Source organism: Phoxinus phoxinus (genome assembly GCF_949152265.1).
Source record: "Phoxinus phoxinus genome assembly, chromosome: 20".
NCBI lineage: Eukaryota > Metazoa > Chordata > Actinopteri > Cypriniformes > Leuciscidae > Phoxinus > Phoxinus phoxinus.
The window spans coordinates 13,106,574-13,124,701 of record NC_136895.1 but is presented as its reverse complement, the minus strand read 5'-3'; the positions used below and the strand labels follow the sequence as shown (position 1 = coordinate 13,124,701).

Here is an 18,128-nt window from a genome sequence, read left to right as displayed (position 1 = left end):
ACAAGTGTCTCATAATGTCCAATGGTCAGGACAGGCTGGTAGAAAAGTGTTCAGAGACCCGTGAAGGGCGGAGACTGTAGACGGTGCTTTTTACGTCATTCTAATGTGTTTCCGGTTGAGAGGTACTCGTGTGTTTTGGACTTTGGATGAAAATAGAAGAGACATATTTGTATGTAAAACCACTGTCTTTGGGACAGTCTTTAATTTACAGAGCGGCGCGTGTCGGTTTACACTCCACGATGTTTACGAGAGGCTGTTTATACAAATACAAACAGATTCTAAGGTCATTGAGGACAATTAATATTACATATTTTAACATGATTGCATACATTAAATTACACTAAGATTGAAATCAAGACCGCCATGTTTTTTGTCCGTTCTGGACGGTACGAGTTAACCTACTTAAAAAGCACTGTGTGGAGGGGTCTTTAAATGTTTAAATCCCCCCTGTATGATCTGATCAGATTACAGTCTAGCTGTGTGATCCTGTCTACTTGTTTCAGCCGGGAAGACGACAGTTGTTCGAACATGACTGACTTAAAATGCCAGCCTAATTATCTTGTATTTGCACTAACTGCATTTGCTTTCCTTGTATCTTTAACATGTCTTTTTTACAGACCAGTGATTATAACAAGGTCATCACGTGTGTTAATCTCAGTCTGTCTTTGTGTAAATGGTTGTGTGGTTTTCTCTCAGTTTGAACTCAATTCATGTCGTTTATCTAGAATGGGGAACTTCACGTCGTCTGCGCCTGGGTTGTCGAGCACAGCATGTAATCAGTTTGTCCAGGTAAATTAAGGCTGGTTTGCTTTGGTTCAATTAAAGGAATAGTTCACCCGTAAAATGAAAACGCTGTCTTTCTAACTCACGTATGTCGTTCCGAACCCTTATGAGTGTCTCTTCTGTGGAACACTAAAATTCCATCCGTTCCAGATTCGTGAATGAATCATTTAGAACTGTTTTTGGTGAACCGGAGCAATTGATTCATTGAAAATGTCTGATGAATGTGAATAACAGCTTAAAGGGATAGTACACCAAAATAATGAAAATTCTGTCATCATTTACACCCATGTCGTTACAAACCAGAAGAAATTTTGATGAATTTTGGTAACCAAACAGTTTTGGTCCCTCCCTATTGACTTCAATTGAAAATACATGCAAGGAACTGAAACGGTCCTACCAACATGTGTTGTAACTTGTGTATGTATTTGCGCTGCACAATTAAATTAAAATAAAACCGAAATCAATATGGCTAGGTGAGATTTTCAAATCGCAAAGGTTGCAATTTAATGAAATAGGTGCTGTGTTTCTTAAAAAAAAAAAAGTGGTTTAAATCATTGGAGTGGCATGGATTACTTTAAAGCTGCAGTCCGGCACTTTTTTGGGTTTAAAAATATCAAAAAATACATTTTTGAAAAAAAACTTAACCAGCCAGTGTTCAAAACGATCTTCTTGCCTTACCTCGATTCAAAACGGTAAGCTTGTAATAATGATTTTAATTCTAGTGGTACTGGTGGATTTCCGCGGGAATTTCGAGCATGTCTTTGCGTCATTACGTCACTTCTGTACACATAGAGAAGGAGTCTCGGCTAGTCGGCTATTATAGCGTGTGTGGATGATGGTGGATATTTAGCTAGCACTTGGTATGGCGGATCCCGAAAGTTTAAAGCGACAATCACCAGTGACAACTGGAGATTCACCAGTTGTAAAACCCAAAGACTTCGGACTTCAGAAAAAATATATTTTTCACGTTTTGACGTGATATAAGCAATCGTTAGATTTAATCAGCATGCTATAGCCTACTGCAATGCTTCCCCCCACCCCCCGAATTTGGTCAGAACAAAAGTGAATGTTACTTACTTGTTCAGATGACATTTTTCGATGAAAATTCTAATGTTGACACTTTCAAAAAGTATACTCTGAGATTGCTGATGACAGTACAGTATCCACAGCGACGCGGCAGCGACAGGTTCTCCTCAATACATTGTGTTCATCCGCGCTGTTTCATGCCGATTTACTACCCACGCACAGTTAATAATTCCGCGAATAACTGCAATTGCAGATTTCGAACAGAGATGGCGACAAAGAGGAAAAACGACGGACTGCAGCTTTAATCATGTACTACCTGATTTTGGGGCTTGAAAGTGCAGAGTATGTCAATGGAGGGACAGATAACTCTCAGATTTCACTAAAAAGATCTTAATCTGTGTTCCGAAGAGTGGAACGAGATTTTTTGGGCGAACTAACCCTTTAAGGGATCCTTGTGGTTTCTGACAAAATAAAAGCTGAATGGCTCAACATTTAAAAATGAAGAAATTAAGACAGCCATAAATATTAGCACTGTCATTAGGGTTAGTTAATTTAAAATTATTATTATATTTTTCTCAAATACTCGATTTTTACTGTGCTTTTGAAATATTATTATTATATAGTCATAATAATATATAATCACAACATTTTGGGTCAAGTTTTACAGCCCTACAAACAAGCAAAGCAAACCTGGAGTTTTTTTCCCCACATATCTTCCAGACCTAATTATATATCCTATGCCTCTTAAATATATGCTTTTATTTATTATACATTTATTTTCTTTACAGGATGTTGTGTCCAGTAACTGTGTTGTAATATTCTCCAAAACAACATGTCCCTACTGTAAGATGGCAAAGAATGTCTTTAATGAGATTGGAGCTACATATAAAGTTGTTGAATTGGATGAGCACAACGACGGCCGACGTCTCCAGGAGACCTTAGCACAAATCACAGGTGCCAGAACAGTAAGTCCTGTCATTTGTTTATATTTACAGAACCATTCCCATTCCTGGATGCTGGTTGGAATTTTAAATGTGATTATATATAATAGGTAGATATATTGTTTTTGTCAAGATGGTATTGTTGACGATAGTCCTTTTAACTCTTTCAGGTGCCAAGAGTCTTTATTAATGGGCAGTGCATTGGAGGCGGCTCAGATACAAAACAGCTCCACCAACAAGGGAAACTTCTGCCTCTTATTGAACAATGTCGTCCTTGCTGTTTGAGTACCAGCCCTGAGGGCTCTGGCAACGGTCAATATCAATCTAATCAGTTATAATGTTTTAAAATGTATACAGCCCAAATACAGGTTAAGTATTTGTGTCTTAAAATATATGCTGCTGTAACTGCCTAATTTGACTTTGAGTATTGTTATTTTTCTTTTCTTTTTTGTTATTAAATATTTCTGGTACTCTTGAGTTACAATACCTAAATTAATTTATGTACAGTATACATGTATTTTAAATAAAGTATTATTATTATATATATATTTTTTCCTTTTCTCTTATGTAAGCGCACAAACACCCAATAGGTTGAAATAAAACCTTATTTTACATCGTAAACTGATTGTTGATTATGACTATAATTCTGTAGGGATATCAAAACGTCAACCCAATTAAGTTTGAAAGCCCTGTAACATGTATTACTTTAGCGTGCTATTTTGACACGATATGGAGTTTATTACCATTTAAATGCACTATGTTTGTTTATTTGTTAATTTCCTTTCAAAATCACTTGGAAATGAACCTTTTTGGAGTCGAAGACACTCCTAGACACACGGAGGCGGAAGCGGGCTTCACGTGTTCAAGGCACCGCATGAAGCAGAAGAATGACGCTTGTCGAAAGGAATGCCGGGAAAACTACTGTATGTGTGAATGAGTCTCGTTAGCCTCGTTTAACTGCTACACGAGAACAGTTTTTTTTATTTGCAATAAGAAATACTTTCAGAAATGGCGGGAAGCGCTGGGGAATGGTGTCTTATGGAAAGCGACCCGGGAGTTTTTACAGAGCTGATAAAGGGCTTTGGTGAGCACTCAATATTTCCTTACATTAGCGGTGCGTCGCTAGTTTTGCTTCAGTTCAGTGATTTTGGTCACCAATATGATTGGTAATCATAGGGTGTGACTGCCAGATTGCCATGTGGTTCCTGGTTTAAATCCACAGAATCATATTCTTTGAATGGGCTCAGTGTATGAGTCAGCGCTGCACTACACTTGTTAATGAATGAGGAATGACAGCTGTCTCACATTTCTGCAAGTCTAATGTCAGTGGTATTGTCTCCAAAAATATTGAGCAACCTACCCAGACTGCATTTTTAAGCATCCTCTACAACTTGCGGTTTTGGATGCGTACGAACATTGGAATTCAGTGTATTGAGGCATCAATCATAGGCACGTTCCGAACATTCGATTCATCTTTTGTGGGCATCATATTGTGTTCGAACATTTGATTCAGTATATTTGAGCATCATTTGCATTTTCTGAGCATTCGATTAATCTTTTTTTCGGTATTATTGTTTGAATACAAACATTGAATTCATTATCTTTTGGCATGAAGCGCACGTTCCGAATATTCGATTCACATTTTTTTTGTGGGCATCATATTGTTTGAACATTTGATTCAGTATATTTGGGCATCACTTCTATATTCTGAGGATTCGATTAATTATTGAGATTAGATAAAATTATTGCTTGCTTGGATACAAACTTGAATTCAATATTTGTCCACTATTCGCACGTTCCGAACATTCGATTCATTATTTTTGTTGGCATGTTCGAACATTTACATTTATTCATTTAGCAGACGCTTTTATCCAAAGCGACTTACAAATGAGAAAACATTTGATTCAGTAGCTTATATTTGGGCATAATTTGCATGTCCTTAGCATTTGATTCATATTTTTGTTGGTACTCTTGCTTGAATACAAAACTTGAATTCACTATATTTGGGCATTATTCGCACGTTCCTACATTCAATTTATGTTTTATCAGCATTAGTTGCATATGAGCACTGCATTTTTTTGTTCTTTGGGCATCCTTTGACATTTGCACGTTCTGAACATTCGATTCATATTTGTGTGGGTATAAATGGTTCAATGTGTTTCAGTTTATTTGGGCATCATTTGCACATTTTTCTAAACATTATTGGTTGTGTACGAACATTTTAATTAGGCTATACAGTATCTGGGCATAATTTACATATTCTGAACACTATTACATTTTTTATCGACATTATAGGTGCATTCAAGCATTTGATTCTGTATTTTTGGGCAACATTTATTTAATCTTTTAGGTATTATTGGTTGCATTCGAAAAATTGTTTCAGTGTATGCTATTTGAGCATCATTTGCACATTCCAAACATTGATTTAATTCATCTTAAAGTGTGCATCAAAGGTATTTAAGCATTTAATTCATTGTATCTAATCTAATGTTTTTGTTGGCATTCTGCTCAATGTTCCTCTAGCATGTTTGGGCATTATTGGTGCATTCGAGACATAATTTTTGATCATCATTAGTACGTTCAAATGTTTTGGACCATCATCGGTGCGCATTTAAAGCAACAGTTCACACAAAAATGAAAATTAGCCCATGATTTAGGCTACTCACCCTCAAGTCATCCTAGGTGTATATGACATTCTTCTTTCAGACGAATATAATCAGTTCTATAAAAAAAATGTCCATGCTCTTCCAAGCTTTTATAATGGCAGTGAATGGCTGATTCTGTTTTGAAGTCCATAAAGTGCACATTCAAACAGCCACAAAAGGCCGTCTACTCTCCGCCTATTGACCTAATCCGTAAACATTATGGGAAGTGCACTAGCCAGACGGGATTTCAACTTTACCGGCTGGAGACCCAAGTTTGGTTTGAAAATGAAAAACTCACCATTCCTGATTTCTAACACACACACACACACACACACACCGTGTTCGGTCTTGTGTCTGTCAGAGCAGAAATGAAAGCTGCTGCTCGCCGTATGTTTTCTGTTATCTCCGGTCGCATTCATATGTAAATTGTATTTCGTCCATTAGATTGAAAGATCTGCAAAAGCGGAAGCCCATACATTTACCCGCCCATAGACCCTCCCCTCGAAGAAATCAGGACAGAAGTGTTCGAAAGTGGACAAAAGAGACAGATTAAAACACAAGGTCTAAACTGAAATGTCTCCCTCGTCCACTTGTGATCCGATCAACCAAAACGCATTTAATACCAGCTATAAACAGGACTTTTGATTCTGCAGCATTTGTGCCTTTCGATTGTCATGTGACACTGATTTCTCTGTTTTCATTAGGATGCAAAGGTGCACAGGTGGAGGAGATATGGAGCATGGAGCCAGAAAACTTTGAAAATCTCAAGTAAGCAAATATCCATGAATCTATTATTATTCTACGCAGTGTTCTTCCAGTGTTTTACCTGCAATTGAATATGCGCGTGAATCATTTCAGGCCCGTTCATGGTCTGATTTTCCTCTTCAAGTGGCAGCCCGGTGAGGAGCCAGCGGGGTCTATTGTTCAAGACTCGAGGCTGGATCAGATCTTCTTTGCCAAGCAGGTGAGCAATTACGCGCTTAATCGAATCCTGTTACCAAATGCAAAAAAGGATATTTGGACATTTCTGAATGCGAACCGTGCCGTTTCAGGTCATCAATAATGCCTGCGCGACCCAAGCGATCGTCAGCGTGTTGTTGAACTGCACGCATCCTGATATGCTCCTCGGGGAAACGCTGACGGAGTTTAAAGAGTTTTCACTCAGTTTTGATGCCGCAGTAAGTTGGCGCATTTACTTTACTGGATGCGTTTCATTATTATTGCTTATGAACCTTTTCTTTTTTTGCTTTGTCAAGATGAAGGGTCTTGCTCTCAGTAACTCTGAAGTTATCCGACAAGTTCACAACGGCTTCGCTAGGTTGGTTATTTGGAACTTTTTTTGTCTTTTACGATATGATAGATAGCACGTGTAATGTTTTTGCCATTTTCTTTGTTTCCCCGTAGACAACAGATGTTTGAGTTTGACGCGAAGTCGTCGGCTAAAGAAGAGGATGCTTTTCACTTTGTGAGCTACGTTCCCGTCAACGGGCGACTGTACGAGTTGGACGGACTTCGTGAAGGACCCATAGACCTCGGTAGGCTGAGTCGACGGTGAATTGTTGGTTTTGCGCGGTTGGTTCATGTTCTTAAACGATTTTGTCACTTTCTCAGGTGTGTGTGACCAGGATGATTGGATCAACGCTGTACGGCCCGTCATTGAGAAGCGAATACAGAAGTAAGCATTTACTTCCTGATTTATTTCGAGTCGTTGGTGTTTCTACAAAGCCGTTTAAATCGTTTGTTTTGTTAGATACAGTGAGGGAGAGATTCGATTCAACTTGATGGCCATCGTTTCGGACCGCAAGATGATTTACGAAAAGAAGATCGTTGAACTACAGGCTCAGCTCACGGAAGTAAGACCTTCTGACTGTTAAATATTGGAATGACAGAATGAGGACGCTTGCTTAAAGACGTTCCTGCTGTTCACAGGAAGAGCCGATGGACACAGACCAGAGCGGGAATCATCTGAGCTCCATCCAGTCAGAGATCGCCAAGTTTCAGCTCCTGATTGAAGAAGAGAGCCAAAAACTTAAAAGATACAAAGTATGTACATGGGTTTTCCCCTCAATGAGCTTTTAAAGAGAAACTTATTTATAACTTATTGTATGATAGACCTTTCTTTATTGTTGTTAATGTTTTCCACATTTATTCTCTACAATAACTTCATATCACTTTACTTTATAATATAATCGTATTTATTATAATTGTTCCTCATTTGTTTCTATGGTTATTACTGTTGTTTTGTTATTACTGTTGTTTTCCTCATTGGCTCTTTAAAAACTAAGTTATGTTATAAAATCCACTTTCTATGAATATAATTAATTATTATTATTATTATCATCTAATTTATCCATTCAAATGTTAATTTTGTTTTTTTAAGTAATATATGTTATAAAATATGGAATTTAAACTTTTAATTAATAATAATTATTATTATTATTAGTATTACTGTTATTATGTTTTTCTCATTGGTTTTTAATTTCTTTAAATGATGTAGTAAAATATATATTTACTGTATAATATGATGATAGTAATACATTATTATTGTTTTTCCTAATTTATGCTTTACAGTTAATTTGTTTTAATAAGTCAAATGTTATAAAATATAACTTTTCTTCTTTTATAATTATTATTAATAATAATAATAAATACAAATCACTGGCTCTACAAAACAAAGTTATTTATGTTATGAAGTAGAAAATGCACATTGCTTTCTTATAATAATAATGATTTAATAATTATATTATTATTTTCCTCATTGGTTCTTTCTTTTTTTTTAACCAAGTTATGTTATAAAATATCAAAACTGTATAATATAATGATGTTAATACATTATTATTATTTATGTTTTTCCTAATGTATCCTTTAAAAGTTAATTTTGTTAATAAGTAACATGTTACAAAATATCACTTCTTTTATTATTATTATTGTCGTTTTTTTATCATGGGCCCTTTAAAAAGGTATGCATGTTTTAAAATATGAAATACAATACTTTATTCTAATATAATAATAATCATTATTATTATTCACCCTTTCAAATATTAATTTAGTTTATAGGTAACATGTTATAAAATATATAATCACTGTTCTGTTATTATTATTTATAATTGGTTATGTTACAAGTTAATTTTATTAATTAACTAGTAACATATTTATGATATGTCATAATTATTATTATAAAATTATTATTACTATTATTATTGGTACACTGCCGCTTAAATTATAAAAATTTTGAAACAAAAAAAGATTTATTTTATGTATTTATTTTTTAAGATTGAGAACATAAGAAGGAAGCACAACTACCTACCCTTTATAATGGAGTTACTGAAGACGTTGGCCGAATATCAGCAGCTGATTCCACTGGTGGAAAAGGTAAGTACAGTCAGAGCCTGTGTGTGTGTGTGTGTGTGTGTGTGTGTGTGGAGTGCAGTCAGAGCTGGTGTGTGTGTGTGTGTGTGTGTGTGTGTGGAGTGCAGTCAGAGCCGGTGTGTGTGTGTGTGTGTGTGTGTGTGTGTGTGTGGAGTGCAGTCAGAGCTGGTGTGTGTGTGTGTGTGTGTGTGTGTGTGTGTGTGTGTGTGTGTGTGTGGAGTGCAGTCAGAGCTGGTGTGTGTGTGTGTGTGTGTGTGTGTGTGTGGAGTGCAGTCAGAGCTGGTGTGTGTGTGTGTGTGTGTGTGTGTGTGTGTGTGTGTGTGTGTGTGTGTGTGTGTGTGTGTGTGTGTGTGTGTGGAGTGCAGTCAGAGCCGGTGTGTGTGTGGAGTGCAGTCAGAGCTGGTGTGTGTGTGTGGAGTGCAGTCAGAGCCGGTGTGTGTGTGGAGTGCAGTCAGAGCCGGTGAGTGTGTGTGGAGTGCAGTCAGAGCCGGTGTGTGTGTGTGTGGAGTGCAGTCAGAGCCGGTGTGTGTGTGGAGTGCAGTCAGAGCCGGTGTGTGTGTGTGGAGTGCAGTCAGAGCCGGTGTGTGTGTGTGGAGTGCAGTCAGAGCCTGTGTGTGTGTGTGGAGTGCAGTCAGAGCCGGTGTGTGTGTGGAGTGCAGTCAGAGCCTGTGTGTGTGTGTGGAGTGCAGTCAGAGCCGGTGTGTGTGTGTGGAGTGCAGTCAGAGCCGGTGTGTGTGTGTGGAGTGCAGTCAGAGCCGGTGTGTGTGTGTGGAGTGCAGTCAGAGCCGGTGTGTGTGTGTGGAGTGCAGTCAGAGCCGGTGTGTGTGTGTGGAGTGCAGTCAGAGCCGGTGTGTGTGTGTGGAGTGCAGTCAGAGCCGGTGTGTGTGTGTGGAGTGCAGTCAGAGCCTGTGTGTGTGGAGTGCAGTCAGAGCCGGTGTGTGTGTGTGTGTGGAGTGCAGTCAGAGCCGGTGTGTGTGTGTGTGGAGTGCAGTCAGAGCCGGTGTGTGTGTGTGTGGAGTGCAGTCAGAGCCGGTGTGTGTGTGTGTAAGGAGTGCAGTCAGAGCCGGTGTGTGTGTGTGTAAGGAGTGCAGTCAGAGCCGGTGTGTGTGTGTGTAAGGAGTGCAGTCAGAGCCTGTGTGTGTGTGTGGAGTGCAGTCAGAGCCGGTGTGTGTAGTGCAGTCAGAGCCGGCGTGTGTGTGGAGTGCAGTCAGAGCCGGCCTGTGTGTGGAGTGCAGTCAGAGCCGGTGTGTGTGTGTGTGTGGAGTGCAGTCAGAGCCGGTGTGTGTGTGTGGAGTGCAGTCAGAGCCGGTGTGTGTGTGTGTAGAGTGCAGTCAGAGCCGGTGTGTGTGTGTGGAGTGCAGTCAGAGCCGGTGTGTGTGTGTGTGGAGTGCAGTCAGAGCCGGTGTGTGTGTGTGGAGTGCAGTCAGAGCCGGCGTGTGTGTGGAGTGCAGTCAGAGCCGGCGTGTGTGTGGAGTGCAGTCAGAGCCGGCGTGTGTGTGGAGTGCAGTCAGAGCCGGCGTGTGTGTGGAGTGCAGTCAGGGCCGGTGTGTGTGTGTGGAGTGCAGTCAGAGCCGGTGTGTGTGTGTGTGTGGAGTGCAGTCAGAGCTGGTGTGTGTGTGTGTGGAGTACAGTCAGAGCCTGTGTGTGTGTGTGTGGAGTACAGTAAGAGCCGGTGTGTGTGTGTGTGGAGTGCAGTCAGAGCCGGTGTGTGTGTGTGTGTGGAGTACAGTAAGAGCCGGTGTGTGTGTGTGTGTGTGGAGTGCAGTCAGAGCCGGTGTGTGTGTGTGTGTGGAGTACAGTAAGAGCCGGTGTGTGTGTGTGTGTGTGGAGTGCAGTCAGAGCCGGTGTGTGTGTGTGTGTGGAGTACAGTAAGAGCCGGTGTGTGTGTGTGTGTGTGGAGTGCAGTCAGAGCCGGTGTGTGTGGAGTACAGTAAGAGCCGGTGTGTGTGATGGTGAATCTCATCATACCACTAGAGGGCACGATTGATGCGTTATTTCTACTCTGCCTTTGAGCTCGCAGTGTTTCCCTCTCTTGGTCATTTGACTGCATGAAACCTTGCGGTTAGTGATGTTATTTGAACAGTACTATGCTAAGATGAAAGAGTCAACACCTACATTAAAAAGCTTAATGTAGTCCTGCAGTAACAGCACCCATATAGTACCATGGTACATTTGCATTTATTCACCCAGCGCATTGTTGGCAAGGCTGCAGGACAATCTAATATTGAAATTCAAAATACTAAGAAGTCTACATTAAATTCAGTTTATTAGAACGAATATGAAAATGTATTTTTCTTTCTTTCCTCAGGCAAAGGAGAAACAAAGTGCCAAAAAAATACAAGAAGCCAAGTAGCCCCACATTGTTAGACCCCGTTTAATGTTACGCCACGGAATCACTCGATGTGCTGTTGTCTTCTGTATCCCATAAAAGGAGCGCCTGGAAGTGAAGTCGAGCGTGGTGCTTCATGTCTGCATGCATGTGAAGAGATGTTTAAATAATGTCTTATTTTCATATAAATTCATTTCAGTAATATTGTTGTTTCATGTTTTGTTCTTGTTAGCGCACAGTAAAAGATGATGAGTCTTAAATTACTGTAAAATACTGTACAATAAAGCACTAATCTATTATTACTGTTTAATATTTAGGATGGTACATTTTAATTTAAATGATACATGTGAAAAGTCTCTTCTGTCAGTAACAAATCAATAGGGGGAGGTTTTTGATTACCGGTATATAATGTATCATAAATCTGCACTATTATGATGGAAAATGTCTTCCTGTCTATTAGGCAATGTTTTTGAATAATTCGTTTGCTTTACATGGCAGCTTCGTGTTTCTCATGTTAGCAAATAGAGCTGTTTTTTGTCCTGATGTTTCCTGTCATCGGGTATGATTAATTTGTTGATATGACTCGCATGGGTAGACATGCGGTCAGACTTGTTACAACTGTAGCAACCAGTGTTGAAACGGCATCTTTATTTCCATTCCTCAAAAATATCGCATTAGCTAATCGCTTTTTTTGTTGACAATACTGTTTTGTTTACTTTGACTTTCAAAAATGAAACTACTCTGAGAAATATTCACTCTGAGTGATGGGTAATTTCCATGTAATTTGCTTCGTAGTGTTATTTTAGTATTATTTAAATACTATTATTGTGTTAATATGTAAAATATTGCAACATTCAGGTTCTAGAAGTAAAAACTCAATTTAATTTCTTCATAGGGAAATTGATATGTAACGATAACTTATGAACCTTTAAAGTCAGCCTTACTGTAAGCTACAAGGTTGTTAATTGATAGTATTTGCTTCAGTTGAAGCCTTCAGCCCACATTTAACAGCAGAATTTGAGCAGAGGTGACAAATATATTTGTCCAATCATCATATTGCACTGCAGTTCCGGTTGGTGACGTGACGTGCGTATGCATTTCGCGCCACTTTCTGTCCAGGACTTTTTTTTTTTTTCTTACCCGTGCAACAGTCCTCATGAAGTGATGGAAACTTCAGTAAGTGTTGTTCGAAAAAGCTGAAATGGTGCTTTAATAGTGTGCAGCGTTAAAGCAGACACTTAAATCAAGTTTGGCAATAGTTTTGTATTTTTCATCTGTTCTTGGCTTGCAGCTCCGTGAGATTTGCGTTTCTATTTTTTGCCGAACTGTTTATTTAACATTCTTTAAAACAACCAGGGCAGTAGTGATGTTAAGAGAGCCGTGATAACCGTGTCACGATACAGTCTCGCCCGCAAGAACACGCTATCGTGTATTATTATTGCCGTCATCATAGCTGATGATAACAGCTGATAATGCACAGTTGCTTTCTTATAGTCGTGACGCGCGTGAAGTGCGATCCGCTTAGTGAAACATCTTACTCTTGCCAAACATAATGTGTAATGTTTTTATAGTGTGCAAGTTGTGTACATGTGCAAAAGTTCCTAAATTCCAATCATTTGAGTTATCTACATGACTAACAGGAATCATGTAGCAACAGCCACACAAAAAAACCTAATATATTTCAAGCGTTTTTTTGGACACTCAGTTCACTGAACAAAATATTACTGTTAATAGCTACGAAATATCTAATTTTAGTTATTAAATGCCCTTTTTTCCGGCCCTTTTTATTTTTTACAGCAGTTGTGCTTGTATATCCAGTAAGCTCAAAACGTCACATTACTAATAATAGACTAATTTTAATAATAAACAGACCTTGTGTTTATATATTCAGTGGCTACAAAAAGAATGTTGGTCACACTGAAAAAATATTTATTTTAAATTACATGATTTTTGTTTATGTATGAAGTAACTCCCAAAAAGTATTTTTGAACACTTAATTAACATAAATCATTGCATTTAGATTGCAAGTATTTAGAATAAGTCACACTTAAAGCTTTTGCATTTAATATTATTATTTTAATAAACAATACTTGTATTTAAATAATTATGCATACAGTAACCCTAAAAAGTCACACTTTATTTTTTACAATTGATTATTAATCTATTTAAAAAAAATTGGGGGGATTGGTCAACAAAAATATCAAGCCGAGTGGCATATTCAAAGAATTATGCAAAATTCTCCGAACTAGTTTTACTTCTATAATGCTTTTTTTCCATTTAACTGACTGGTCCCAATGTGTTTTTTAGTGTGTGTATGAACTAGTCCAAGTCATCGCATTTACTAAGGACATCATGTGTCACTTTAAAAAGTATTTTGCTTGGAAAAAAAACATGCTATGCTTGCTTTAACATTCATATATGTTCTTTCAAGTGTGGCGCAAGTGTCCCAATACATCTTGAAGCCACTGTAGATACGAAGACAAACCATGGGAAGTGAGTTGAGGAAAGCCAGCAGCGTTGTAAATTGTGCAGACTGTGAACACGTTCTTGGACGGGTCAAACGGACCGAGTGTTTGGTGTCTGTTCAGTGTCCGACCGCTGTGAGGTCATCTACAGGAACAGAAGGAACACGAAGGTAAATACGTCCCCACGTACACCCAAAGAAACATTTAGCAATAGCTATATCAAACGTGTGCAGGTTTGCCACTGGAACAAAACAAACACGTTAAGTGCAGGATGTTCTGCTCTCTATATTTGCATTAAATGTTTGTCTTTAAGGAGAAGCAAGTTTTGTAATGCAGGTACATCTCATGCCTTAAATGGGAAGTTGATAAACTCTTACACACCCTGCATCTCAACTTTACGTGGAAGTGTGCAGTCATTCATGGGTGCAGTGGGTGAGTTTTCTCAGTTTGCTGAGAATATTGCCGTTTGGTTTTGGCTAGTGAGACTAAACTGGTAAAACTGGTTATGGGACATTGAACTGATCAGATAATATACATAAAAGAGCATTCAGGAGGTCTTCTTATCTTTGCAAGTACAAAAGCTTTAAAGGTGACACCGCAGATAATGGTGTGAGTTTGGGGCGGGGCTGTTTGTTCGTCCGACCAATAGCAGCTCAGGAACATCAATGAAAATGTTTTGCAATGCAAGTGAAATTACACTTCAACTTTAATATTATAAGTACAATCGCTATCATCGACTAACATATATTGAGAAAGGACAGTGTGTAGAAAAACATACTGAAAAGTGCATTGATGTTATAGCCAATGTTGTTTAATAAAAAAAAAAAAAAAAAAAATGAAGCATCAAAAAAGTAAAATGGATATTCATTTTGAGATTTGTTAAAGATTATATTTAACATCATTACATTATTAGTGTTTTTAAGTATTAACTTTGAGTGTTAGATGGTAAAGGTAATCTATGTAAAGACAAGAGAATTGAGTATGAACAATTATGTACAATATCGGTTTAACCGACAAATAAATAAACTAAAATCAGCCAATAACACAAATAACTTTTTGCTTGCGTCTTTTATATCAGTCCCCTCAAAAAATTCTGAAACTATAAAAAGTTAGGAACCTGTTGCCTTAAAATGATTAAGTAATAAACTTCATGCGTAATTGAAAAATTCCACATAACTTAATTAATCATTTTAAGGCAACGGGTTCCTCCCTTTTTTAAGTTAAGCCAACTGATCACTTTATAATTGAATGACAAACAAACATATTTTAATCCAAATTTCTTATTTTTATTGTTATTCGTGTTTTTAAAGAACAACTTTACACGTGTGTTAGATTACATCAAAGGTAATCAAAATGTAAAAAACAAAAAAATAGGGGAGATGAGCAGCATGTACAATTAAATATGTAATATACCGATAAATTAAAAAAACTCAGATATCAATCGATAACCATTTATATTATACATGTCTTTATATACACTCTTTTCTTTTTGCTTGCATCTGATTTGCTGCAAAATCCAGAAAAGTAATGAAATGACAGTAAAAAAAATTTATCCAAATGTATTTTTTTAGCTTTTTCATTGAAAAGCAAAAAATCCACAAAGTAGTACAACTTCAAAACATAGATGCTGCTTCATTGCAGTATTAATATTTCACCTGACATTCACCTTAACTATATACAAATCTGTGCAAAATATGCAATATTTAAATACACTGAAATCATAATAGCACTATAAGAACATGAAAAAGCAGATGCGTGTAGCATTCTTAAACGGACCAGCCATTAGTTTAAATACGACAACTGACAACATTATTGCTCTCCTGCAGCAATTCTGCATAGTTGATGGTAGAGTTGAGAGTCCAGGAACCGCGGGTACGAGTTGTGCTCGATCAGGAAGTGAACTCTGTTCTGGGCTGCTTTGAAACTACACTGTGTTGGGATCAGAAGGCTCTGCCGGAGGGACTCCTTGGTGTTGAAGTCCAAGTTGATCTAGAGAAGGAAGGATTGAAAGAAATGAGAACGTGCGGCAGCGCTTGAGGAAAAGGAATAAACTCTGCTGGCGTTGATGAAACCTCACCTCCTTCGGAGACTCCGGCTTGACGAATTCTTCGTATATTGTTTTTGCCCTTGATCGGAGTTTTGATCTCGAGCTGATCTTTCGAAACTCTTCGCAGGCCAGCCAGAACTCGACATTCTCCTCGCAGTGTTCAGACTTCATGAAGAGGCGCAGAGCAATCGTTCCATCTGAAAGATGACAACAGTAATAAGATCAGTTGCATTAAATAATGTGGTGTATTTCCAAATTATATATCTAAATGCCAGTCAATAGTTTGAAAACATTACTATTTTTAATATTAAATATTACTACAATTTAAAATAATGGATTCTATTTCAATATACTTTAAAATATAATTTATTTCTGTGATCAAAGCTGAACTTTCAGCGTCATTACTCCAGTCTTCAGTGTCACATGATCCTTCAGAAATTAGTCTAATATGATGATTTATCATCAATGTTGGAAACAGTTGTGCTGCTTAATATTTTTTTAACCTGTGATACTTTTGTCAGGACTCTTTGATGAATAAAAAGTTAAAAAAGAACAGCATTTACAATATACACTGCCGGTCAAAAGTTTGGTTTCAGTAATTTATTCTTTTTTAAAAGAAATTAATAATTTTATTCAGGAAGGATGTGTTAAATTGCTGTTCTTTGTTTTTTTTACTTTTTATTCATCAATGAATCCTGAAAAAAGTATCACAGGTTATAAAAATATTAAGCAGCACGACTGTTTCCAACATTGATGATAAATCAGCATATTAGACTGATTTCTGAAGGATCATGTGACACTGAAGACTGGAGTAATGATGCTGAAAATTCACAGTAATAAATGACGTTTTATAATATATTAAAATAGAAAAAGTTATTTTAAATTGTAATAATATTTCACAGTATTACAGTTTATTTCTCTATTTTTGATCACATAAATGTCTTTTATTACTATACATTAAAAATAGTAATGTTTCGTGTGTGTGTGTGTGTGTGTGTGTGTGTGTGTGTGTGTGTGTGTGTGTGTGTGTGTGTGTGTGTGTGTGCACAAAATTTGTAAATATTTAAAAATATCAATTACATTTGCTGCTCAACAAGTTGTCCAGAGATTGTGCCCATTGAGTAACTTCTTCAGTAGTTGGCCTGTGCGGATATAAAGACAGACATTTAAATTAATTTTAATTTGAATCAAATAAAAAATGCACAAGATTTAATGTTAAATCAAATGATCTTTATTTAATAATGTATTATTGAGTCAATTATCCCCAATTTATTACATATTTAGTACATAGTAATTAACAAAAGCAAATGACCAGTATTGCTCACCCGTATGATTTTCTCCATGGCGTGGTGTGGCGTGATTCTCTCGTGGGAAACGTCTTGAACAGCATTCTTGAAGTCCAATTTGTTTTTCTGTTAAACAAAATCAACAAACATTAGCAACCACATGCGTATCGCTCGGCGTAAAACCAAACGCAACTTGATAAGATGCACATCTCACTTTATTTCGCTTTGTTCTGTAGTCGTATCAGGGTTGCTGAAGTAGATCAAGTGATCCGTGCTCGAATCTGGTGCGGAATTTCTCATTTTTGCCAATCTATCCGTTACTATCAATTGAACTGAAGCATGTTGTCTTGAAGTGTGCTGCTTTTATACCCAAGGGCTCTGTGCTGTGGGCGGGGCTTCATCAGCAGGGGAAGCATCTGATTGGTTGCCTTGCATTAGCATTTGAGTGGCCATGTACTTGTGGAAGTCTTGTTGGCAGGAACACTGGAGTTCTTTCTCAAATAATCTTTCATCAAACAAAACGTAATGTTTATTTAAACGGTGTGTGTGTGTGTGTGTGTGTACACTAAACTACTGTATACAGATAGAAACTAAAATATAAGGATTGTTTAAAACTTTTTGATCTCATATTTCCCATAACTTCCATTTGTGTTTGTAAATATTTCTGATGACGTTTTTATTATAATAAAACATGCAAAGTAGTAAAAATAAGGATTATGGATACGTGTAAGTTTAGAGATGCACGAAACCTGAGTCACTTGTATCTCGAGGATGTAAATGCAATATCCGTCTAAGACAAAAAGTACTGAACTAACTGGAATGTTCCCAACCAACATTCCACGTGCTTCTATTTGTGGAAGGCAGTGTTTTATTTATAGAAACTCTTCTAAAAATAGCGCATGTCTTTGTCACTATGTGTTAATTACTTTGGATGTGATTCAAACCACAAAAATTCCTTGCCGTCGTCTTCACTTTTTGACTGCAGGTATCAGGCTAAACCGCTTGATGCATACGTTGAAAGATTTGAGATGATACAGAAACATGCATTCCCTGTAGAAAAAGAGCAGTGGGTTACCTATCATATTTAGATATGCACTAACTCTCGTCAGGCTTTTTAAGGGGGGAAAACAGGGCTTTAAAACCTTCATTCAGAATCAAGGGCCTCGCCAATAAACATATTGTGCTGTGGTGGAAGAGTAAACATCTGTGACAAGATAAGTCGTGTTGGAACCTTGAC

At 37.6% G+C, this 18,128-nt stretch overlaps 3 protein-coding genes across 3 annotated transcripts; 2 read left to right on the top strand and 1 right to left on the bottom strand.

Moving 5' to 3' along the window:
• Positions 1 to 297: 297 nt before the first annotated feature.
• glrx2 (glutaredoxin 2) lies at positions 298 to 3,292 on the top strand. The gene is made up of 4 exons (XM_079593517.1): positions 298 to 635; positions 726 to 789; positions 2,598 to 2,774; positions 2,921 to 3,292. Exons 1-4 carry the CDS (start codon positions 433 to 435, stop codon positions 3,086 to 3,088), a joined length of 612 nt encoding a protein of 203 aa, XP_079449643.1. The 5' UTR covers positions 298 to 432; the 3' UTR covers positions 3,089 to 3,292.
• Positions 3,293 to 3,561: 269 nt separating this feature from the next.
• On the top strand, positions 3,562 to 12,041 carry uchl5 (ubiquitin carboxyl-terminal hydrolase L5). Its single transcript, XM_079593516.1, has 11 exons — positions 3,562 to 3,834; positions 6,100 to 6,163; positions 6,254 to 6,359; positions 6,448 to 6,573; positions 6,652 to 6,713; positions 6,800 to 6,930; positions 7,007 to 7,070; positions 7,146 to 7,248; positions 7,325 to 7,438; positions 8,669 to 8,767; positions 11,073 to 12,041. Exons 1-11 carry the CDS (start codon positions 3,759 to 3,761, stop codon positions 11,115 to 11,117), a joined length of 990 nt encoding a protein of 329 aa, XP_079449642.1. The 5' UTR covers positions 3,562 to 3,758; the 3' UTR covers positions 11,118 to 12,041.
• A 2,734-nt stretch (positions 12,042 to 14,775) lies between these two features.
• Positions 14,776 to 17,243, bottom strand: rgs2 (regulator of G protein signaling 2). The gene is made up of 5 exons (XM_079593290.1): positions 17,106 to 17,243; positions 16,931 to 17,017; positions 16,686 to 16,747; positions 15,636 to 15,802; positions 14,776 to 15,547 (listed from the first exon to the last, which is right to left on the bottom strand). Exons 1-5 carry the CDS (start codon positions 17,189 to 17,191, stop codon positions 15,368 to 15,370), a joined length of 582 nt encoding a protein of 193 aa, XP_079449416.1. The 5' UTR covers positions 17,192 to 17,243; the 3' UTR covers positions 14,776 to 15,367.
• Between the last annotated feature and the right edge of the window lie 885 nt (positions 17,244 to 18,128).

Coding starts and splice junctions, on each gene's coding strand:
- glrx2 (XM_079593517.1), top strand. CDS start 433: ATGTTTAAATCCCCCCTGTATGATCTGATCAGATTACAGTCTAGCTGT. Junction 636..725: donor AGACCAGTGATTATAACAAG/GTCATCACGTGT, acceptor TCGTTTATCTAG/AATGGGGAACTTCACGTCGT. Junction 790..2,597: donor CATGTAATCAGTTTGTCCAG/GTAAATTAAGGC, acceptor TTTTCTTTACAG/GATGTTGTGTCCAGTAACTG.
- uchl5 (XM_079593516.1), top strand. CDS start 3,759: ATGGCGGGAAGCGCTGGGGAATGGTGTCTTATGGAAAGCGACCCGGGA. Junction 6,574..6,651: donor CACTCAGTTTTGATGCCGCA/GTAAGTTGGCGC, acceptor TGCTTTGTCAAG/ATGAAGGGTCTTGCTCTCAG. Junction 8,768..11,072: donor TGATTCCACTGGTGGAAAAG/GTAAGTACAGTC, acceptor TTCTTTCCTCAG/GCAAAGGAGAAACAAAGTGC.
- rgs2 (XM_079593290.1), bottom strand. CDS start 17,191: ATGAGAAATTCCGCACCAGATTCGAGCACGGATCACTTGATCTACTTC. Junction 16,748..16,930: donor CCATGGAGAAAATCATACGG/GTGAGCAATACT, acceptor ATATCCGCACAG/GCCAACTACTGAAGAAGTTA. Junction 15,548..15,635: donor AGCCGGAGTCTCCGAAGGAG/GTGAGGTTTCAT, acceptor TTCCTTCTCTAG/ATCAACTTGGACTTCAACAC.